General features: G+C 34.1%; 1 protein-coding gene across 1 annotated transcript; it reads left to right on the top strand.

The window, feature by feature from the left end:
- The first annotated feature begins 1,000 nt into the window (after positions 1-1,000).
- Positions 1,001-3,752, top strand: LOC143190828 (facilitated trehalose transporter Tret1-like). Its single transcript, XM_076395394.1, has 2 exons — positions 1,001-1,055; positions 2,324-3,752. The coding sequence occupies exons 1-2, from the start codon at positions 1,001-1,003 to the stop codon at positions 3,640-3,642; spliced, it is 1,374 nt and encodes a 457-aa protein (XP_076251509.1). The 3' UTR covers positions 3,643-3,752.
- Positions 3,753-25,408: the final 21,656 nt, after the last annotated feature.

Raw genomic sequence — 25,408 nt, 5'->3', positions numbered from 1 at the left:
ACAGGACGGTTCTCATACTGTTGTTGTGTAAATTTATATTTGCGATTATTTAATTGTGATTGGATATAGGCAAGAGTGAAAAATGAGAGATGCTAAGGAACAGGACCTAGCGAATAATACCGGATGTCTTTTCTGGGCCTCTGAGATGACCACTCTTCAGTTAATAGAATTGTGGTTCGGAGTCTATGTTAAGCAATAGAGCCCAATTCAGATAAACCTTTAGTTGGTACGATGCACACTTTATGTAAGAAAAATAAGGAAATTTAGAAGAAAAAATTAAACTTGTTTTAGTTGAAACCTGAAATATTAAAAAATAAAAATAAATATTGTATTAATTAAAAAAATATTAAATGTGAAGACATTTTTAACTAATTACGCTTATATACAGGATATTTTAAATATCCCTATTAAGAACATTCTCGAAGAAGAAAACGATATAATTATACAAATGTCTGAATATTGAACATGTTCTAACCTCTGATTTATCTGATAATCAAGATCAGAAATTAATAGCAAAACACATGATGAAAGAATTAAAATTTTCTACCATCAATTAAAAATATATTTGAAAGCTATTTACCTGCTTGACCTGCTTGGATCGAAAACGTGCTCACTCAGGACATGCTTGATCCTAATTCAATAACAAACCATTTCCCAGACATTTACATAATCACCGCGGCATCATCATTCATCAAACAATGCGCGACGAATTTCTTCGCGTTCAATGAAAATTTGAACAAGGCCCAGACATCGCAGAAGCCGATAAGCTTGAATCAACAACAAACGTTTCGCTAAATTGTATTAGGAAAAAAAATATTTGTTCGTCTAGACTTTTTTTATCGTCACCAAATCACAAGCCATGAATTGGTGAGGTATCAGAGCTGTTGTATAAAATCGGACGATGTGGATTGCAGAAATCATTCCAAGATTCAGTTCACTGAGATCGTCCAGTAGATCGTGCCTTCATTGTAGTTTCGCAGCTTTTTGATTGTACTTCAAAATGGGCGAGCAACAGGCTAAGAATAAATGGTACATCTACTTTGCTGTACTTTCTGGTAAGTTTCTATAATTATAATACCAACGCCATTCACGCCGTTCGATCTTGTATATTATTTTTAAATATTTCACTTTTTACAATATAAAAATAAAAGTAATAAATGATGAAATCAAAATATATATCCCATTAACATTTTTTTTGTTCAATAACAAATTTCAAAAATAACTAATAAATAATAAAAATAACAAAAAAACTCAATACAAAAAACACGTTTTTATTTTAAACAAATGATGACGTCAATTTGAATATGTAATAATTACAAAACAAAATAAAATTCCAAAAAACTAAATAAATATATGATTCCTGTTATCATTATAAACAAACAAATAGTTTTTTTCACATAAAAAGGAAAAGGTGGGCTTGTAATATTACCATATAGATTAGAGAGCTCTAAAGCTGCCTTAATCTTATTACAAATATACTAGAATTAGTTTTAAATCGAGACAAAACAACATTGTTGTATGGAAGTCTAATGTACATATTTAACCATGATATAAGATTATTAATAAAATTTTGACTCATATATATACATATATATAATGAACATATATATATATAATAAATACAAAAATACTATACCAATTACTTCTATATCATTAAATAAATTCTACAAAAAAATGGTTTGTTTTAAATTGTATACTATATTTTGTTACAAAAATATAGTTTATATCTTACTTGTTTTTACAGTTGTAATAAAGTGTATGTATTATTTTATATTATAACAAATTGGCTGTATCAGATAATTGGGCTTGATGAAACGTTTTCAGACTTAAGCTAAGGGATAGTCAATTCTGATTTATACGAGTATACAAAGCAATATTGTAAAAACCCGATCTTGTCTTGTTTTAAAAGTAAATCGACACTCATTGACGCAATAGTGAGAACCTTCCTAGTCATCTGAAACAAATCACGAAAAAAAAAATTAATCTAGAGATGCTGCTATCGTACAGAGAACAAACAAAATATTTGCCAAAATACGTTATTTTTACCATTTTGTTGACATAAATTTGTAAAAACTAATTAAAATCGATTATTTATACAAGCTATAGTTTGTATTGTTCAGACGAACGACAGAAGAATGTAAAAAAGGATCACGCCAAATTTCAATTTAGATGCACCGTCACTAAAAGCCCAGAAAATCTCCGAAAATAATTTAAATTAAAAAAAATTCTTTTCAGAGTATATTTTTAACGGCTAAGCTTCGAATTAAGTTAAGCAAAAAATTGATTTTTCAAGTCTCTAGACTGAAAATAACTTTTTTTCCAGCTACTCTAGTTGTCATCGTCACCGGCAGCTGTTTTACATGGACATCGCCTATTCTGCCCAAGCTCTCCAGCTTTGATGCGAACATCAACCCCATCGGTAGACCCGTGACCATTGGAGAATCCGCTTGGATTGTATCCATCATGAGCCTCGGCCTGATGTTTGGTCCACCGATCTCCATTGTTCTCTCGAAATACCTGTGCAAGAAAAACACTTTGCTGGTGACAGCCTTCCCACTTTTCATCGGTCAAATCATCTGTCTCTTTGCGCATGACGTACAATACTTCCTTATGGCCAGATTTCTCATGGGAATAGCCAGTGGTGCCATCTGGAGCGTCCTACCAAACTATATCGCTGAAATCTCCGAAGATGCCAACCGGGGACTGATGGGATCTCTAGCTGGTGTAATGTCGACCGGAGGAAGTTTGATTCCCTACGTCGTGGGACCTCATGTCTCGCTCAAAACATTTACCATCATCAGTCTCGTGCCCCTGGTCTTGTACTATATTCTCTACGGATGGTTTGTACCGAAAAGTCCATACGATCTCGTCATCAACGGCAAGGAAACAGAAGCAGAAACCAGCTTAATTATACTACGCGGAAGTCAGAAGATCCATAAAGAGTTGGAATATATTTGCAGCTCGGTTAAATCTCTAGACAGCGAAGAGGGATTTTCCAAGTTATTCAGAAATCCTGATTTGTTCAGAGCATTGAAGATCTGCGTGTTATTGATGGCGTTTCAACAATTCTCCGGTATCCAGGCAGTTGGAAGTTACACCCAACTCATATTCGAACTATCAGGCAGCAGTATATCACCAGAAATTTCAGCCATGATCGTGGGAACAGTATCTTTGATATCAGTGTTCATCAGTAGTCACCTGATCGACTCTATGGGCAGGAAAATCCTGATGACTATGTCTTTCAGCGTTTCATCTCTGGCATTGTTTTCTCTATCCATTTATTTCTACATGCTCAGCCACGAAATGGACGTCTCCCAAATATTCTGGCTACCAATAGTGAGCGTGGTGATTTACATGTTCGCATTTAACTTTGGTCTCGGTATCCTTCCCTGGGTGATCTTAGGTGAACTGTTTCCACACAACGTTAAAGCTGCAGCTGCCACCATAGCCTCTCTAGCCAATTTCTGTCTATCCTTTAATCTAACAGTGGGGTTTCCGTACATGATACTGTTATTAGGAATGGGTGGAACCTTCTTAACATTCGGACTAGTCATGATCCTGGGTACCATCTTTTGTCTGCTGTGCGTTCCAGAAACTAAAGGCAAAAGCTTAGGGGAAATAGAGAAAATGTTACAGAGCTAAAATTCATATTTCCTGTGAAACAAGAAGATGAGGATTAACATATTAATTAAGTTTATTGTTATTCTCGTCAATACCGTTGTTAAAATATCTTTAATGACATATTAAATGAGTATTTCTCTGTATACAATTTGTTTGTGTTCTAACGAACTTTTATTTTATAATTATTAACAGCTCTGTTATAGATAACAGAGCAAATATATTTTTCGTATTAGCATATTTGTTTCATTTATTTAAATCGCTTTGATTTAATTATTAAAATTGATATACTTTTCTATTTAAATTAAAAAGGAATTTATAAGGAATTAAAGAAGCATTCAAGTTGTAAAAGTGCTCTTGCATATATAAATGAAGGTTACCATTTTTAATATGTAAATGAGGCTGTCACCTCCATAAATGAGATATTCCTGTTTACTATCAAGTAGATCTCCCAAAAAATGTGACTCGTTACTGAATATATACTTCAATCCATATCCAATTCTATCTCCAATTTCTCCAGAACCCAGTGAACAAAATCTTTACTCTAATTACAATAATTTAACTCCAACTTCTGTAATAATTAAATTTATTTATCCTGCAAATTATCATTCATTGAAGCAATATCTTTTACAAAGCAGCGTTTAAACGCATTATTTCAATGCATATACCATACTACGAATATAGATTAATGTCAAAGTCGAAGAACCCCAAGTCATTAGATAGAATTTTTATCTTTTAATATGTTTTTAAAATTCTTCTAGCTTTTAGGCTTACATTTTACATAATATATATGAGCATTACTTATATTATTTATTTATATTACTTATATTTACATTTATATTGTATTTATTATTTGTGCATTATGGTCACTTATTAACATTAAAAAGATATTTATTGAGAAACATTTCAACACAACAGCGTGTCAGCCAAGCCATGCTGCATCGATCTGAACTAGTGGTAATCAGAAACGCCTTCATTCATGTCTCGTGAGAATGCTGGCAGAAATTCCCATTCTAGCTCAGTTAGATAAGAGTGTGACTGAATATTATTATTCGAGAGTATAAGTTTATGTTTGTTACTTGCTATTGGTAGCCTTTTTGTAACAATGCGTCATTCAATTTGTTCAATTGTTGTCCGAATACATCTACATTAACAGTTTCATTCAATATTAGCTGCTCGTAATACACTACGCGTTACTGATACCACCATATATATAACAAGCACAGCAGTTAACCATAGTAATAAAGGTGCACCTCAACAGGGGACTCTGTCGCAAAATTTTGCTTTGCCCAACATGTAGAGAGCGCCATAATGGGCCATTCACGTAACTTGATTGGTCAGTTTAAATCTCTACTATAGGCTGTAAGAAAAATATTTTACTCCGAAGACATTTGATTCGCTCTTTAGTAATGTTTGGCACGTAACAGCCTTGACGTCATGTTTAATTGACCAATGAACTTTAAATAAAAAACAATTTTCTTGTAAAATAAATTTATTAAGTAAAATTCAATTAAATATAAATAAAGTATTTAAATATAAATATAATCTATAACAATAAATATAAAATGTAAATTTATCTACAAAATATAAATATAATATAAAATTAAATATATTTATAAAATATAAACATTATATACATATATATAAAACCATAAGCAAAAACTTTGGTGCATTGCAAATCAAAATTACCTCTTCCGTCTTTTTCCTTTTTCATATTTGTTTAGTGCCATCAATTTAATAGTATCTATCAGAGTTCTGTTTTTTTGTTTCCTTATACTGAAAGCAAACTTTGAGTCTTTCCCTCTTAATGTTCTGTTCCCCTGTTTTCCTCAAAAGTATATAGCACACCTTGTTAGTACTTTTAATATTTTATCCGAAAGATCATTATGGAATGTACAACTGAATGGGTTTAAATTTTTTTTAAAACATTTGACAAAAATGTTATGTTATCGACGTGGTGAAATCGCTGAATAAAATAAGACATATCTTGAAGACCTACTGACAGTATAATAAAACAATTTTGTTGAAGCCTGGGGCACGAGATATTGTCTTGCCTCTATAGAATCAGTCTAAATTTGTGGGTCTACTGATTTATTCTTAATTGCATGATTTTATTAAACGTTTTATTAAATCACCTGAGATGTACACTACTGTACAACGTAAAATTTTGCTCTTAGAGGAACATCTGGACTGAAGTTATAGAATCAAGTAATTAACGGTAAAAATGAGCAAAAAGGGGATACTGGCTGAATGAACACAAACTTTACCATTACCTTCTGCAGTTTGTTCAAATGTCGATAATACTTGTTTCAAACACCCTTGTTGTGGGCCTAGAACGATGGAAATAGGTACTACAAATATAATAAGAGAGTTTAGTTATGGTAATAATTATGAACAGAAATGTGACTGACTCCTTCAATTTACATTCTATATCAATTTGATTTTCATTCACTTCCATTTGTACATATTCTGGGCTCGTGGTATTATTTCCACCATTACTAACTTGTTCATAAGTACTTAAAGGAAAGTAGTTTATGAATTTCCTCACTATCTCTGCATCCAGGGACTTTGTACGTTCTCTATATAGGGCACATTGAAAATGGCATACAAAATAAACAAACCATAAAACAAAATGAACCAATCAGATCCCGCCGCGGTTCTTAGCATGGCGAATAAAACAAGTATTCTGTTAAAGGTCAAGTCGCGAAACATTTGGCCAAAATTTCAAATTAAATTTCATTTTGAAAGTTAAATCTCTATTTATCTATGCAGCTAACCCACTAATAATGCCATGATACGCCACAAAAAACTTTTTCTTTTTCCTGACAAGCATTGAAGCTTCAATGTTGTAATAGTTCTAAATGGCATGTTCATTCAATTTGTTAGGATTCGCCAGTTTCTCTTCATTTGGATTTATCAACTGTAACTGCTTTTCTTTTAAGCTGGATATTTTCTAACAGATAAAATGTTGTCCAATAGGCCTAATTCATCGTCTCCGAAAAAATGTGAGCCTTCTTCGTCAGTGACATAAAAATCTAGTTTTAAATCGTTGAAGCTACACTAACTTAATGGTTAATGGTTATTGAAAATGCAGTTTTGAACGTTCCAAACACAATAAATAACTCAATAGAACTAAATGGAAGCCTAATTTATTATAGAAAATATCAAAACCATCGAATTTAGCAGTTACACTTGGAAGATATTAAATATCTCAAACAATCAGAGAAAAAAACAAATTGAAAAAATCATGTTAGATATACAAATAGGAAGATCAGATTTAAAATTAAGCAACTGTACAAGATAGTCTCCATTTGACATAAGAAACTGATTTATCAATATATAATAAGCAATCTGGATTTTGGTGTGAAAATATAGTGTTGGACGAAACCATTAATATAATCTTTAAACAAATATTTTCGTCTTATAACTATATACCAAGCAACGAACCAATAGACCCCCAAGATTTCTATCCACTGTATAATGAATTATATGAAATATAAGTCTGTTCACTAAGATTCTTCTTCAAAATTCTCTATAACGCAGATAGGCACATATTCAATTTTGATGCATGCTATTATTATTAATCTAATGTATTACATCGACCACAAAATGATAGTGGGATACGAGATGTTTCCTTTCTTTTTGCTTTGAATTGCTTAACAAGAAAAGAACATTATTTACTAAGCATATCCGATAAAATGTATTACGAGGGTTACTATTTATATTGCGGGAATTGGCAACACTGTTGTCATGTGAGTCCATCTGACGGTTCCATCGTAAATTTTGGCATTTTTGACGATATACGTACTCAGAACATTTTGTAACACGGACGCTATTTGGTTATTTTATATTTAGTTAAAAGTTTCGTCTCGACAAAAAATTGTCAACATTTTCGTGCGATGATTTTTTACGATTTTCGACGTGGATTATCACAACAAGGGTGCATGGATCAACTTAATTTGATTCTTGGCGATGAAGCTCCATGAAAAACCACCGTGTATCGCTGGTTTTGTGAATTCAATGGTGGTCGTAGTTCGCTGTCCGACGAGTTTCCTGAAGGTCATCCAAAATCTCCTGTTGTGCCAGAAAACATCGATGCTGTGTGCGAAATGATTAAGCAAGATCGTCATGTCCCCTATTGTGAGACTGAGGCGTCCCTAAGCATTAGTTCCACCAGCATATATGCGATTTTACATGAACATTTATCTGTGCGAAAGTTATGTTAACGTTGGATCCCACACAATTTGACAATCGCTCAAAAAAAGGCTCATGTCGATTGGTGCAAAGAAATGCTTAAGAAATTCAATCACGGTATTTCAAAGGACGTTTATAAAATCGTAACAGGTGACGAATCATGGATATATTTCGTATGAGCTTGAAAGTAAACACCAGTCGACTGTATGGGTGTTCCAAAACAAACCAAATCCAACAAAAGTAGTTCGCTCACGTAGATCTTCAAAGAAAATGGTGGCCTGTTTTTTCGGGAAAACTGGTTATATTGCAACAGTGTCTCTAGAGGATCGTAGAACAGTAAATTCTGATTGGTACACAACCATTTGTTTGCTAGAAGTCTTCGGTGAAATAAGAAAAACAAACAAGAGAGGCCGGATTGTTCTTCATCATGACAATGCGAGCTCTCACATATTGGCTCAAACAAGAGACTATTTGAGCACTCAAAACATCGAATGAATGGGTCATCTGCCATACAGCCCTGATTTGGCACCCAATGACTTCTGTTTGTTCCCATCCGTGAAGAATAAACTGCGTGGTCAACGATTTTTATCGCCCGAAGAAGCTATTGAAGCGTTCAAAAATCATGTTTTGAAGATACCTCATTCGGAATGAAATAAATGTTTTGAAAATTGGTTTAAGAGTATGCAAAAGTGTATCGATCATCGTGGCGAGTACTTTGAAAAACAATAAAAATATATTCGCAGCTTAACTGTTTTTTTCCTGTTCCCGAAATATAAATAGTGACCCTCGTATAAGTAATAGTTTATTAGCAAAGATTATAAAGACATGTTCAATTTTGACATACATGTATGCTATGCCACATTGTTGTCGTTTTGTATCACCGTTCAACAAATCGACCTTTCTTTCTTCAGTTAAAATAGTTTTAAAAGTAACTTAAAAGGTTTTATATTCGAAACCCTTTCCCATTTTATAATTGGCATAGTCGGTAAGACTTCGAAGAGATTATAAGGCTGTTCTTTTTTGAATTCGTTGAATTAGCCGAAATCAAATTAATTAAAGAAAAGAAGACAACTTGGTACAACAAGACAACAACCTTATAATTCCCAGGTATAGTTAACTGGAGTTCGTATATACGAATCACGCCTGAAGCTGTAAGGTCACAAAAGTTGTATTCAAGATGCTAAAATACCTTTAACTATAAACCATTTCAATTACGAAATACTAAGCTTTGAAAAACACACCTAGTGTAGATTCCCGACACAAGCATCACAACTGAGGGTATAAGGCCAAAAGCATTGAAGTTGCTGTGAACTAAATTTGTCTACTGAAGTTTAGTTTCAGCGGATTGTAGTAGCTAAGATTGTCACTCGTAGACTATTGGAATATAAAGTCACCAAAACTTGGGAAACCATTCCGTATAGGGATACCATGGACATTTGGGTAAAAATAGTATCATTTAGAAGATCAACAAAGACCTACTGATGGTACAAGTACATACAAAGGTACAAGCGATACTCAAAATAATTTTAAAACAACTATAAGCTATCCAGGAGGTAAAAAACCACGTTCATCACTGTCGTTGTTTTTTTAGGTGAGTCAGTGTATGAGTGAGTGAGGTGAGTTATCGTGCGACATTTGACTACAGCCTACAGTACGTATTCAAGTGGTTATGTTAAAATTGAATGGTGCAACAAGAGAAATGTGGTCGAAATAGGGGCTTTTACCTATTTTTATTCTCGTTCATTCAATTTTCCTTAGGTAAAATAATTTTCAAAGTAAATTAAAACGTGTATTGTTTTAAAACCACAATATATTACTTATTTATATCTGCGGCATGTCACATATCAGTACAAAGATTTTTTTTTTGGTCAGAATATTTATAAAAGAGTAAACAATAGAATTAAGTATCTGAAGACTTTTTGCACGAATTCCCTTTGAAAATTGTATTTTACAGAGATATCCGTCAACTCGAAGACGCAAAACGGCCTTATATCGCTCAACTTGCTCGTCCGGGATATTAACCGTCGATATGAAACGCGTCCACTGCGTACTTCTTGTCAAAACCGAGGATAACAACAATAAAAACGTCATCTTAATTGATCCATCAACATTGTTTCGGTACCGTCATAAGCGACGGCTCCTCCGGATCAGGTTTTCGAGCACAGCAGTATCGGGATTAAAATATTGTCCGCGGCTCGTCGTTAATCAAAAATGGAGACCAGTTACATCGACAGCGACATCTACAAATCACCGGAAAAAAGCGGCTTTCGCACGCCTTTCTTTCGTCCATCGATGCAAAAATGGATGATGCATCGCCGTATTCTTCGCGAATTTACCAGCTATTAGCGACATACTTTTTGCTTGCAATAAAGCTAGGCGACGTTATTACTGTCCGCCTCTTGCACTATTTGACTTATAATTTATTGCGTTGGCGCACGGTCTTTTTTAATCTTTCAATCAGATTCACGCGGACGTGTTGGGACTTATCAACTTAATATCCAGAGACGTATATCTTAAAACAAAATAACTTCTTTTTAACACATTTTTATGACACATCGGAACAATTAGATTTTGAACGAGCAAAATTTCTTGTAGATATCCAACAAGCTGCTTAAAATAATACCCAGATATTTAGAGTACAATTATACGAATTAATTACGCGAAAGTTATCAAGAAAATGGTAGCTAAAAAATTAAAACTACGAAAAAAATGACAACAAAATAAAAACACCTAAAAATTAAGATATCTTAAACAATCACAAGGCACACAACACAAGGCAGAAAATACACCACAGAAAACCAAGGCCATCTTCTTCCACAAGAAGCGTTTTGCACCGAGCATTTCGCGTCTTAAAATCGAGAACGCCGAAATCCTATGGTCAGAAGAAGCCCGGTCTTGTCTTCGATCGCAAATTTAGGTGGAATTCCCAGATTTAAAGGTTTATGCATAAAGGTCAAGGTATTGTTAATTTGCTGTTCCCGCTTATCAACCGAGCCAGCAGGCTTCCTCTCTCAATAAAATCTCTCCTATACAAGATGTTGGTTCGATCAGTCGTTCTATACGGCTCCAGTGTCTATCTAAAATGCGTCTCACCTAGCCAGATGGAACGTCTTCTAGTCTTTCATAACAATATTCTCAGGAGAATAATCATTGTTCCCTAGTTCGTCAGGAACAATCAAATTCATAGAGAAACAGATGTCCCCCAAGTTTACGATTTTATATCCGAGCTCTAGTCGAGATATTTCTCCACTCTTCGTCACTCGGACAATAGATGTATGACTGAGCTGGCCGATATTTTAAGCCAATAACTCATTCGGCTCTTCGTGGCCTTATTCTATCATAGCCGACACTACCCCGTCGTGTTCTAACTCCAAATTGTCTCGACCTTCTCCGGCGAGCGATTAAGTCATGTACCGCAAACTGCATGGTGTTATAACGACGCCATGTCCTTGACTGGCCCTTGTGCCTCTTAATGGTGTTACCGGTTACGGGCACCCTCCTTACTAACAGTAAGGAGTATCAGGATCATTGGATCAGCTGATAGGGTGGGGTTTAGTGGATAGCCCAGAGGCAGTCTCCACATAACCAGTTCAACTTGGTCACTCCTCTGGGTCTCCCCGACCAGGTATCCGTCACAGAATTCCCCTTCCCGGTTTCAGGCAAATAAAGAGAGTATATTAAAGTCTTTGCCGACTCTCCACTTGCTGAAAATATTGCGATAGTTGCTATTGGAGACACTAGCGAAGAAGCCACACATATATAAGAGCAGGTAAGTGACAATATAAATAATTGAACCCAAACGTGGGAAATTAAAATTAAAATAATTAATAAGTATTAAGTAAATCTGCGCATGTACATTTGACGTATAATCAGACCTCACAAGAACCAATAACAATAAATATATAATACTATAATGCTGCCAAAGATAATCAAATACTTTTAAAAACATAAGATGATGCTGCTCCGTCATATCACAATTATTAATTTTAAATCAATTAATGTTCAGTGAATAAGTTACTAATGGCAAAGAATAGCCTGGAGGATCAAATAAGATGCAAGAAAATATATCGAAATATTTATTGGGTGGAAAAGTCATCAGCTTAGCAGCTGACTAATCAAGTCTTTCTAATCATTTACATGTGAAAGGAAAGGTGCAAAAAGAGGCAAAACCATACGAATTCAGTTCAATTTCAAACCATTTCAAGAAGATTTTTCTGTAGGATATTATAACTATCGCTGAAAGTGGATCTGCCGCGACAATTCACAAGCACAAAAACTCATAAGTTAATCAAAGAAAGCCATCCGCACGATTACAAGGGAAATGTTCATAGCCATAACGTCTGTATATATGATGGGATCAGCACGTTGTATTCTATTACGGGTTATTAAAACCGAATGAAACTCTACATATGAACGACATATTGTTGAAAAAAAAACCAGCAATAATGAAGAATAGACCCAAAGTTATATTTGAATGAGAATGATCGGCGACACGTTGCAAGATTTGTTAAGAATACAGTATTGCAGGTCGAATGGAAGGTCCTTCCCAGTGTACTCGCCGGGCATAGGACCATTTTATTACCACTTGTTCAAATTAACATAATACAGTATGGCTCAGTTGGCACACAGTTGGAAGAGCCTATAAAGTTGTATAAAATAATGAATAATTAGATTGGATTTTGATTAATATATATTGTGCCAATATTTAGCAATAAATATCTATAATAATCACCTAAGTTGAAGAAATAACAGAATACATGCAATAACATCTAATAAATAAAGCCTCCTAAATTATTGGAAATAGTTTTCCGCACTAGAACTAGCTTTTAATATGAACTGATAAACGAGATCACGAAAGAGTACCCGATAAAACTGAGTTTTATTTTCAAGACAAGTCGAAGAATTAAAAGCAAAAGGTCAGAAAATTCACAAAATTAAATACTTTTGAAAATAATTGCTTACCTTTTGTAAACATTGTTGTTGCGCCTCAATTCAGTGATAATAATTTGCCAACGCTGGCTAAAGAACAATGTTGAAATATGATGTTTTTGTTAAATTATATACTACTAGCGACCCGCCCCGGCTTTGCACGGGTGCAATGCTGATACTAAATTAAATACACTACAGAAAAAATATGAACGTTGTATATAAAAACATAGCGGCCCGCTCCGACTTTGCACGGGCATAAAATATATATGCCTATGTCACTCAATGAAAACATGATTAAAATCGATCCAGTATTTTTGGTTCATTCATTACTGCCCTTGGCCTGCACGCATTAAATTTGGAGTAAAACAATTCCTCTTCCCCTATACTTACTATGAAGATTTCCTGCTATCTTTGGAATATCTAAATTCATACAATTTTTATTACATTACACATTTTTAAACGCAAATTTTAAATTTGTAATATCTCCGAAAATATTTGTTTAATTTACATGCTGTAAGGAACCATATTGATCTATATTAATTGCACACTGTATTTAAGGTACTTAATTCGATAAGGATTAATGCCGTATTGCTTAAAATAGCTTTTTTCTCACGTAAAAAGTAAACAATAAAAATGGTTAATGTGGGTTATCCCTAAAAGATAAACATATACCATCGCGGACTTTTTTGTAGACCTTTTTATGGTGTACAATACTGTAGTACATTAATTTGATCTAACTCGTAGGGTTAGGCAGCGTTTTTGCTAATTGCTAAATAAGCCTAAAAAAATAGGTTAATTTACGACATCATGTTAGAAACCTCTAAAATTAGCAATGTTGCCTTAGTATATTATGCATGTATTATACATATAAATCATCCTCTTGAATCACTCTATCTATTGAAAAAAACCGCATCAAAATCCGTTGCGTAGTTTTAAAGATTTAAGCGCACATAGGGATATAGGGACAGAAAAGGCGACTTTGTTTTATACTATGTAGTGATATATATATTTGATAAATCTGTTAAAATATTAATTTTTGTTAAAATATTGATTTATAAGTGTTTGTGTATTAATATAAACTGTATAGCCCTTTGGATTAAAGCTCTTAGATTTGACTTAGATTACCAGATCGATTGATGAAAAATACGTTTAAGACGATAAGCTTTTTTATATTTAAGAAATATTTTTTGATGAAATTCTTAGGTAGAAAAGTTAAAAGTTCCTTTGATTTGCCATTCATTAGCTGTTTGAAAGGTGGAAAAAAGTTATAGCTTCTAGTTGACAATATTTCGAATAATTGAATAAGTTCATGTTATCAAAACATTCATATTTTTTAAAACATAAATAAATTTATTAATAATATATGTATGTACTTTCGTCACGTCCCTTGATTTGTTCTTTGGTCGGTGGTTACTTATATGGAAGCTTATATGGTTTTCTTTATCGCACTTTACATTATTACTTATAGACAGTCACAATTAGAAACAACCGCAAATATATTAAGGAATATTCTATGAAGTTCTGATCTAATTTATAAATGACACTTACATTTTTATTACTATAACTGGGATATATTTTAAACAAACTTATAGCAAATTACTTGTTAATACCACTTAGTATGAAGTAAGTTTAATTAAGATTAATTTCAGCAAATAAAAGGTAATTCCTAGTAGTTCTACATTGTTTTATATAAAACATTTCCTTGCTGTGATTACGGTTATATACATTATTATAAATGTTGTACTTTTTTAACATTACTTCACAGAATCGTTGCCTTCATCAAAACAGCTGTGTTGGTTAAATAATCAATATATGATAAAATAAAAATATACTGCCGAGAGTTCAACGATCACTAAGAGTCCGAAAATAAATTCGTCTTGAACAACTGTACTACGACCAGCCGTATCTTTAATAATCCATACGTGTTTGTTGATGATATGCACATAGAAAGCCAATCGTAATATCAACAATTGAGAATTTGCTAATTATTTTTCCATCGGCACAACTGACTACGGTAAACTGTAATTGAGTAGGGACGTGATGAAAAACCGGAAAATAAATATGGTCACGAAACGGAAGAAGAGGACATGTCGAACGAGCGAACTTCCTATTTTGTGCTAACGGTACCTCGGTAAAGTGAAGGAAAAGAATAACAATGTCCAAGCAATCAGATCAATGGAACAAGCGCTAGACGGCGACCCTTAATAGCCACAGTGTCCTGCATAGAAATGCAGTATTGGCTTAGTACACTTTCGTGCACTCGCTGAAGATTAACAGGTCTAGTTTTGCGCGAAACGTCATAGATGCAATAACAACTACAACTTTTTTAATCAAATTACAGTCAGAAAGGATTTTTTATCTTTTAGCAATTATTAAAACATAGATCTACATATTATTAACGTTGGGTTTCTCTATTCTTCTAAAAACACAAATATTTTCTTTTTTTGAATCCTTTTCTAAAAAGATTTGATGCTTTTATGATTCGTCATCTCTTGCAATATTGTATACGTCTTTTGAAGTATCTCTATTTAATGCATTATTTATGCCTTTATTCTCAATTTAATGTATTATGTATTATGAATTAATATGCATTAATTTTGTTTAATATTGTGGGATTTACAATGAGTAATTTTTACAGGTAAATGTTTGTGCAATATTTTACATGGTAGCTAAACTAATATGTAACGTCACATGATGATTTTTGTATTATCACTTTTTGGCATATCAGTATATTCATCAAAAATTTCGTCATTGAGCTTCATGAAGATAAGGATGAGGATTTTTATCGCCCAAAAATGAAATAAATGGCTGTTCTTATGAGGTAGTTGTAAGGACTGTGGTCCGGGTTCCATGTTAAGCTTCAAGTCCATTCGGATATTGAAGTTGAATAAAATGTTGAATAAACTTATATTACTTAACGTTTTAAAATAAAATATGTTCATAATAATCGTTGTAATAACTAAATAAAATGAACAAAAACTACTATATACACACACAATTTAGCTTAATACGTGCCTAAACCTATTTTAGGCAAAGAGAACAAATATTGCTGAGCTGTAATATTTTTTATTAATTTTATCGGTGACAGTAGTTCTAGCTCTTTGGTAATTTATTTAAAGATACTGAATATTAAATTTCGTATCACACGTAGTTGTTTGCAAACAGTAATGGTAATGTCATATTAACTCTAACTTGCTGTTTCGATTTTATGACGTAATCTTTATGCTTTGGATGTACTGAATTCAAAAATGATTTCCTAGTCATAGTTCTAGCCTGTTAAATATAGTTCTATATGTTAAACGAGTTATTACATTACAAAATAAAAGGAAATGGTCTGGAAATATATTATTTTATTTACAAACCATTAATGATACATATTTTTTTATCTTATATACTTATTTCGTTTATTAGCAGATACAAAGACAGTTTTCTTTTTTCCAGTGAAGCTACCCTTCATAAATTTTGACTCGTGGGAAGAATAAAGAAGCGCCTAACAATAGTCTTATATCTGTGAGACTCCATTTTCCTTGGTATCTTTTCTTCATCTCTTTAATATCTTGGTGAAATCGTTCACCTTGCCCTTCATTAACATGTTCCAAGATTTTCGGAGAGTAGCCAGTTAAAAAAAATACTTTTCGACTCATTAGGCATCCTAAAGCTTAAAATGCTTTTAGAATTTTTTGAGGATTTGTTTATAGATAGGGTAAATCCTTAAAAAGTTTTCATCCGTCTATTTGAGAACCCGTCATAATCGTTATGAATCATGGGTTTGTCATAAGCACGCTAAGGTTTGGTTCGCACACACCTTTCTTTACCTTTGTTCCAGAGAGACTTAGAAACTTTAAAACCATGTATTTGAAACAGTTTCCATCTTCGGAAAGTGATTTTACAAATTGCTTCAAAAACCAATCTACCACTTTCTCTGCAGCGGTGGTAAACGAACTTTATGTGGAGATTAGCCAATTATTAACTTTATGTTGAGGATTACCAATGACTCGTAGAGACTCTCGGACAACTTCCTTTGGTCCAGTGATTTGCGCGATGTCTGCTATCCCATAAACACAAGAAACAACAGGAAATTAGTAAATTCAGCTTACGGCCGCACACCTGCCAACCATGATCTTCATATTTTAATTTGCGAAGAACAAGAACCGCGTCTGCAAAATTCTTTAAAATATTAGTTATAACAAATACAGGTTATATACCGGCCAATGTTGTCTTAACGCTTTGTTTTTGTTGATAAATTTCAAATCGCTGCTTATTATTACTCTGATTGAAAATGCCGAAGTCAGACTTTATTCAGTTACTTCGAACAGGGACGAGATAATGGAGGCCCCCTCTTGCCATAAAATTCGATAGAGAGGTTTTTACTGTTAAATTTTAAGTTGCAACGGTTTTTATTCAAAGTATTCTTAGCGTGTTGTAGCTGCACTGAATATTAGTATGAGCGCAAAGTAAAAATAACAAGCAAACAAGCAAGGCGTTAAAACGTTTGTCGGTTTATAACCTCTAGTTATTATAATTAATATTTTGAAGAATTTTGCAGACATTTGACAACCGAACGACTTTTGCAGGTTGACTCGGTTACATGTTCGAGATTATCAGATAGGATTGTATCTCTTTTTAATTAGAATAAAATGAGAAGGATTGTCTGATTCTAAACCGAATTTATAAATTGCGGCAGGCAATACATTAAACATCTTGATGACGTGAGTTCACTCTTATTTTGAATAGACTATATATAAATTCAGTATGTTAAATTTCTGTTGCTTGTCCGAAGTATCTAGTAGCCAATAAAACACGGCAACAAAATTAGACGGACGCTGTGGTAACAGAACGCGTCTGTTTCCGACGCCCGGCGTCCGTTTTAAAATACGAAAATCTCCCGAGGAACATTATTTCCAAACATATAACTGAAAGCGAAACGGACTAACCTATTGCCTATTTTCGTTCGACGCGTAAAAATAAATGGCCAATGGCGGACGTGCACTTCTGCTGGGAGGAATGTTGCTCGGCCGAGAAAAAAAAAAACATAAAGCGAAAAAAAATCCTTTCCATCGCCGCTTTTTCTAACATCGCGCTTTTCATTTCTGACTCATTTGGGATCGTGAAAATAATGGTGAATCAGATAGAGATATTGTTTGGCTATTTTCGGACTGTATTGCTGGTGTTTTAAAATAGTTTTAGTTCGCTCTCTTCTTCCTATATTAATTTTTTTAATTCATAATTTTATATATAAATCTATTTTTATTAACAGATTCATATATAGTATATAATACCAGATGCACCGGAAAGATTACCGATTTTTCCGATCTTTGAAAATGTCAAGTTTCGTAGAAAGTTATCGTTTGCTGTTAGAGATTTGCGGTGAGCGTGTTCTAACTTTAAAAATATGTGAGAGGTGGTTTCGAAATAACACGAGTGGTGATTTCGATGTGCAAGGCAAAAAGTGTTCTGGTAGACAGAAAAATTTTTGAAGCTGCGAAACTGCAAGAGTTATTGGATGAAGACCCAACCTAAACTCAAAAACAATTGACAAAAGCATTAACTGTGGCCCAAGAAACGATTAACGATTGATTACGAGCAAAGGGAAAAATCTAAAAGATGGGAAGATTAAGGCCACATTAATTGAATGACGAAAAATCGTCTGTGAAATGTTGCTTCAAATATATGATCGAAAGTCGTATCTGCATCGAATAGTGATGATTGATGAAGAGTGAACTTGTTTGGAAAACCCTAACTGCAAATCACGATGATCACCTGGCAAAGCCGGCCGATCGTCTCCTAGGAAAAATCGTCTTGGTAGCAAGACAATGATCTGTATTTGGTGGGGCCAGAATGCCGTGAGGTATTACGAACTGTTGAAACCTGGTATAACAGTTAAAACAGTTAAAAGTAATCGCTACCGACAACAAATGATTAATTGAAACCATGCAGTGCTCGAAAAACGTCCAGAATAAACCTGACGACACGATAAAGTGATTTTACAACACGATATAACATATGTGTGAAGGGTGTGGTGTTTTACGAGCCCCTAAAACCAAGGGAAACTTTTACTGAAGATATCTACCGATATCAACTGAACAAATTAAAATATAGTTTCAAAAAATATCAGTAATAACGAGTAACAGACGCAAAGTCATCCTCTTACATCACATCTCTCAGCCAACATTGGCTGTGTTGTATACACGGTTGCAGCTTGAAGTTCTGCTGTACTCAGCAGGAGAATGAGTACTTACCAGGCATGATACCTTCTGTCTGTCATTTATTTAGATCGATGGAAAATTATTTGGTTGGTACACGATTTCAGAACGCTGTAGAAGTCCATGAATGGATATAGATGCAAATCATATTATTTACACTGCATCGTGATGTTGCCAAAATTGTAGGAAAAATTAATACAAAATGATCTTATTGCATTTTTCTCAATTAATAAATTTTTAAAGTGAAAAAATAGTCTAATGGACTTAATTCATATATTGACATATAATAGTACAATATGGGACAAAAGTACGGTTACCATTTTGATTGCCTATAACTTTGCTCAAAGAAAAGATAAGTAATTTTGGTTTTCATAAGTTTATTTGGTCTTTACATTTGATTTTTTCGTTTGAAAAATTATATCGGCAAAATGGTGACTGCGATTCGCTATGCAACTTTCAAAAACTTTTGAAAATGACATCCTGCAACATCTGAGGCTGAATTTCTTCAATTTCGAGACGAATATTGTCTTGAAGATCTTGAATCGTTTAGGGCTTATTCATAGTAACTTTTAATTTCAAAAAACCCCATAAGAAAAAGTCTGGGGCAACCAAATCCGGAGATTTGGCTGGTATAAATCACCACTTTGCGAAATTAGTCTTCGTGGAAAAACGTCATTCAATAATTGAATTGTTGAACGAGCTGTGTGTGCTGTGGCCCTATCTTACTGAGACCACATGTTCTCTAGTCCTTACTCTTCCATTTCAGGTACAAGAAAATTTCTAATCATGTCTTGGTACTATTCAGCAGTAACAGTAACTGCAACACCTCGGTCATTTTCAAAAAAATAGGTACCAGTGATGTTTTCAGCATGAATACCACACCATACAGTTGTTTTTACACGATGCAATAATTGTGCATTGTACAATGAAGTGTGCTTCATCGTTCATTATCAATTTGGACGAAAAATCTTCAATTTCACCCGATAGCCTTACGATTGCATTACTGTACTCAACTTGTTGATCAGGATTTCTCGGTAGCAATTTTTGGGCTAATTGATTTTGTGCGGGAACATTTTCAATTCAGTTTTCAAAATTCATCTGAGTGCAGAGAGGTGTAACTGGGAACCACGTCTCCGAATTGATTTTTCTGGTAACTCTGCAATACTATCGCACACTAGAGCGATATTTTCAGCGTTACGGGACGTCCGATGACTTCCAGAATGAAGCCTGCCTGCTGTCGTACCGTACTGTTGAAAATTTGCATGTAAACGATAAATTGTCGCTTTGTGAAACACTGGACGATTAGAATATTTTTGACACAATTTCCGCTGAGTGGCAATAATGCAACGATAGTTTTCAATAAATATTGTTACTATTTCTGCTCGTTATTGTGGCGCGTATTTACGTATTATTTACCTATAATAAAATTTGGACATCTACACAACACAATGGTTAAAGCGAAACTGAGCTGAACGTCATATAACCAAGATGGCGCGCAATCAAAATGGTAGCGGTAGTTTTGCACCATTTGTTAAAGTACATGAAGTTTGCCTAATGTTTATAAAAAAAATCGGAAAGGTAAAAACAGTTTTTTTTTTCAAATCGTGGCTAAGCTAGAAATATTTTTTACTAAATACACCAGTGGCTTTCGACTTCAGTATGTTATTAAACAGCATACAAAGTTAGTTAAAATGTAGCAATCCGCGGTAGGCTTCAGCCTCGTATAACAAGTGATACTGATAAAATGGGTCATAGAAATAAATAAGCACGTAATTTTCCATAAAATGGCACGAAACTATGCTGTCAGCCAGCAATAAAACAAAAGCTGGCACGTAAAAAACTCCCCCTCTGCGAAACGGTTACGGTGCTATTGTTACCGCGCTGGCATTGATGATGCGCTATTCAGCCATCTCCAGGTGTTAGAAGGAAACGACGCGGACTCGGTCGTTGTTTATCGCCGTTTCATTGAATCAACATCCAAATAAGATCAGAGGCGCGTATAAAATACAAGGTGATCCGTGTCATTGAAGGATGCTATGAATTTTTTCTCGCATATGCAGGTGTGGATAATAGGCCTCGCCATCGATCTAATGGGAAAATATCGATTGTTTCGTCATTGTAAAAAATTGTACGCGTCTCCCGTCTCACTTGCTCACGCCCGTACGTCGTTACGTCTCTTTATCGATGCGATATAAATAGAGAGATTTATTGGTGCCGCGACCAACTAAATATATGTCACATAATTATGCGGTAATTACTTCTGTTTAGTGGTATTTTTTTAAAGGATAAACATTCCACGATATAACGAAAGTTTGTATGAAAAAGGCCTTTAATTTATTTCTCGGTTCGGTGTAATAAATCCAACAAAAAGTTTTATAGTTTCTTATATATCTGGTAGGGTTAGGAATCCGAGCAAACTTTTTCTGCGAAAAAAAGTCCTGCTAACATTATCTGTGACGGTTTTGTGACAAGTTTCCGAAAATGGAAGCTCCTTGAACACTTTAAAGCGCCAGTATAAATAAATGAATGAACAATGATTGTAAAAAAAGAATTTTGAAAGGGAAATAAATTAAAATTAAAATTAAATTAAACGCCTTACAATTAAAAATTTGATCTTTTCTTACTTAAGTGAATAAAACGAAAAGCTCAAGAAATAGGTGAATATATAATAAACGTAACCTTCTGTTATTATGGATGCCTATACCATTAAAATTAATCATATTATAATTCGATTAATATTATGAAAACTTTGATTAATAATTTAATTAAATCGCATAGGTTCGGATCAATTTCGTTTCATCGGTTTATGAAGCAGTTTATTCATCACTTTAGGCAGCTCATTTCTTTAGAAAGTCTTTGGTTTTTAATATGAACGAGTTAACGTGAATATAATAAAAACAAGGATAACCACACAAAGCAAAGACTAGAGACTAAAGGAGTTATAAAAGTGATAAATATGTAAATTCCCTAACATTTTAAGATTTTGTTAACTAGTCAACTTCATGATTTTATTTACATTCTTATATTAGAGGTGCTACTTACATTAGATATGCTTAGTACAATCTTAAATTACAAATTAATGTATTACTACTACTCTGTATTTGCATCAATATACAAGCAAAGCGAGTACGTAATTAAAATATCAGTATGTATTTCCCAAATATTTATTACCTGCGGTTAATATATTGTTTTAATAAAAACTAATTATTTTCGTCTATTTGGACCTACGCGCAGATCATTTATGAGTGGTATTTTTTTCCTAGAAATGTTGGCGAAGTCGAGTTCAAGATGGCAGACCTTCTTTTTAATTCTGCATCGTCTAGCCTTCCATGTCTTCAATTCTCGCACACTGCCAACCGCTGGCTCTTTCTTGGTGCATTTACGGTTTTATATTGGGTAGTGGTTACCATAATATTGCCCTCCGTAGTTGCTGTAGAATTATTTAGAACTATTTGAGAATTTCAGTCAATTCCAGTTTAGTAGAATATATTTAACTTATATGTGATCTACCATTTGGATAACTAAATGGTTGAAGATTTTTTCCAGTTTTGATGGGCATGGTTGGCATTATTATAATTGTTTATTATAATTAGTAACGTAATATTATAATAAATAATAGTTAATGTTAATTGTGCTCTGTTCGTATCCAGGTATCTTTATCCACTTCTGCTAGTCTAGGATTCCATTGAGAGTGTCAGGGAAGTGGATTTTCTTAGATTTGGTAGATCCTCAATCCATTTCTAGATAGAAGCGTAGTTTTCCTAGTCTCTTATACACTCTGAGCTCATAATACAATTTCTTTCAGGTATAAGATACTACATATTTGTTGCGATTGATATCAATCCTCATCACATATCGTCATCAACATACATATTTTCCTAGAAACTCATGCCATATCAGTATCAGTAATAAAGACAGTCTCTTTTAATCTTTCCTTTAATTTTTCCGCAATAATTCTTTTGTTGACTATATGATATATAATATATGATATATGATATATGATACATATATATATATATATATATATATATATATATATATACAAAAATGTTGAGTACTGAATAACCGCTTTAACTACGGCCCACTATTCTAAAACCGCGATTACAATATTAAACCTAATTGAGCGATTCCGCATACGCAATGCAAATTATCATTTGTTGACTAACCACTTATGATATATGAAATTCTTATTTTTGGAGCGAACTAATTTATATTCCAAATTATCGCCATTACCCATTTTTTCTAACATATAGCGCTAGGCTTAATACTACTCTTAATTAATTCTATTGACATCAACCTTCAAAGCTTTATATGTTATACTTTGCGAAATTAATACCGTCATAGATTTATACCACTTTGAGAAAGTCAAATTTCGGATCTTAAAACGTGCATTTGCGACAAGCATTACTTCTCTTGTTTGATCATATGAAAAAATAGAAAGAGACGAGTATGCTCGCCGTAGTAAAAAGTTGCGGTGAGCATGCTCTATCCTTAAAAACATCTAAGGACTGTTTTCGAAGATTAAAAAAATGGCGATTTCGATGTCCAAAACAAAGAACGTTCTGACGGACCGAAAAAGTTTGAAGATGCGAAACTGTAAGAGTTATTGAATGAGGATCCAAACCAAACTCAAAACCAATTAGTAGAAGTTTTAAATGTGGTCCAAGGAACGACTGGCGACCGATTACGAACAATGGGGAAAATACAAAAGATGGGAAGATGGGTGCCACATTAATTGAATGAGAGGCAAAGAATTATCTGTGAAATGCTGTATCAAAGGTACAATCGAAAGTAATTTCTGAATCGAATAGTGAAGGGTGATTTGTGACGGTTATCACCTGGCGAAGCCAGGCTATCGATTCCGAGGCCAAATGGTTTTGTTAGTAAAACACTGCTATGTGTTTGGTGGGACCAGAATGGCGCGGTGTATTAGAAACTATTGAAACCTGATGAAAAAATTAAGTGATCGCTATCAAGAAGAAATGATACGTTTAAACCATGCATTGATCGAAAAACGTCCAGAATGGACCCCAAGACACGATAAAATGATTTTACAATACAAGCCATCTCATTAAGCATTGAAAGCACTTGGATGATATATATTATCATTCCCGTCGTAGTCTCCAAATCTGTCCGACTATCAACTTTTCGTATAAATGGGACACGCACTTGCAGAGCAGCATTTCGCCAAATTCAAAGAAGTTAGAAAATGACTCGATGAATGGTTTTGCACTAAAAATAGACAGTTTTTCTGGGATAGCACCCATAAATTGTCTGAAAGATGAGCAAGATCTATAAAATCAAATGGCCAATATTTTTAATAATTTTGGTTTTAATTTTTTGAAAATTATGTAGTTTTTTTCGAAAGAAAATCAATTATTAGCGCCAAACCGCTTATATATATAACAAATCATACTGATTACGTCATCTTAGATAACGTTATTTGATATATGACAGTGACAGGATGTTTATATTAACCCAGAGCCCCATTAGTACTGAATTAGTGTTTATGTTAATGAATTCATTTTATTTGTTTCAGTTCATTTGAAAGACCTGAGTATTAACAAAAGTTTAAGCGTCCGCGCCTTGCCGATGGTACTTCTGCATTTTATAACGAAAAAAATGGATTGGATTTCTGTTACAGAGTTCCGATTGTAATTCCAATATTAAACAGAGATAATGACGAAATTGAGATGAATGAAAATATATTCGGAGGAAACTTAATTCTTACGTTAGCCAGTCGGCGGTTCATGTTTTTCCCGATGAAGAAAACCGCTCATCTAACGATTTCACCGGACAATTCCAACGGCGGGCGCGCGTATTTATTTAAGCGGCGGCCCGTTTGATAAATACCGATAAAAGCAAAGTTACAAGCGAGACGCGGTCAGTCAACGGCCGTCCCCGGGCCCCAACCGATTAGTTGCAATAAAGCGGCCGATATCGGGCCGGGTTCGGACCGTCATCCGCCCTCTAGAAAAATCCACCCGGAATGCGACGCGGCCACGCCGACCGCCTTAACAAATGCGCCTCTGGGAGTGCTGACACTTTGCTAAATATCCTCCCCGGATTCCGTCTTCCGGACATTCCGGTGAGTTATGGGTCGTGGTCGGGCATTAGGCACGGCACGGCTCACCTAACGGCCCGCTCTTTCGGGTTCATTTCGTTCGAACCGGCTCAAGTTCACCGGCTCTGCTAATCCATTAGATGGCAAAACGCATAAGAGTATGATTAATAGAAAGATTGTATATATGAATACTCGTAATTCCATCAAAGCTCTAAGGTTTTCGCTTATATTAGAATAACATTGCATAGGTATAGTCTATCTGTAGGAATGTTCGTCTCGTCGGTCGGAATGTGTAGCTGTCGATGCGATTGTTTGTCTGAATACTCACTACTATTTTGGGGAAGGAATTTGAATGAGAACTGAAAATACTGGCTGAAGAAATACTTGTTTATTCCGATTT

Source organism: Rhynchophorus ferrugineus, unplaced genomic scaffold, assembly GCF_030347505.1.
Source record: "Rhynchophorus ferrugineus isolate W39M unplaced genomic scaffold, kcgeb_rfMv2 rfM2, whole genome shotgun sequence".
Lineage (NCBI taxonomy): Eukaryota > Metazoa > Arthropoda > Insecta > Coleoptera > Curculionidae > Rhynchophorus > Rhynchophorus ferrugineus.
The sequence above is the reverse complement of the archived record's forward strand: the minus strand, read 5'-3'. Positions and strand labels throughout refer to the sequence as shown.

What these genes read in the sequence shown, in the direction of transcription:
- LOC143190828 (XM_076395394.1), top strand. Translation starts at nt 1,001, where the DNA reads ATGGGCGAGCAACAGGCTAAGAATAAATGGTACATCTACTTTGCTGTA. An exon ending in CTACTTTGCTGTACTTTCTG is followed by an intron (nt 1,056 to 2,323) that starts GTAAGTTTCTAT and finishes CTTTTTTTCCAG; the next exon opens with CTACTCTAGTTGTCATCGTC.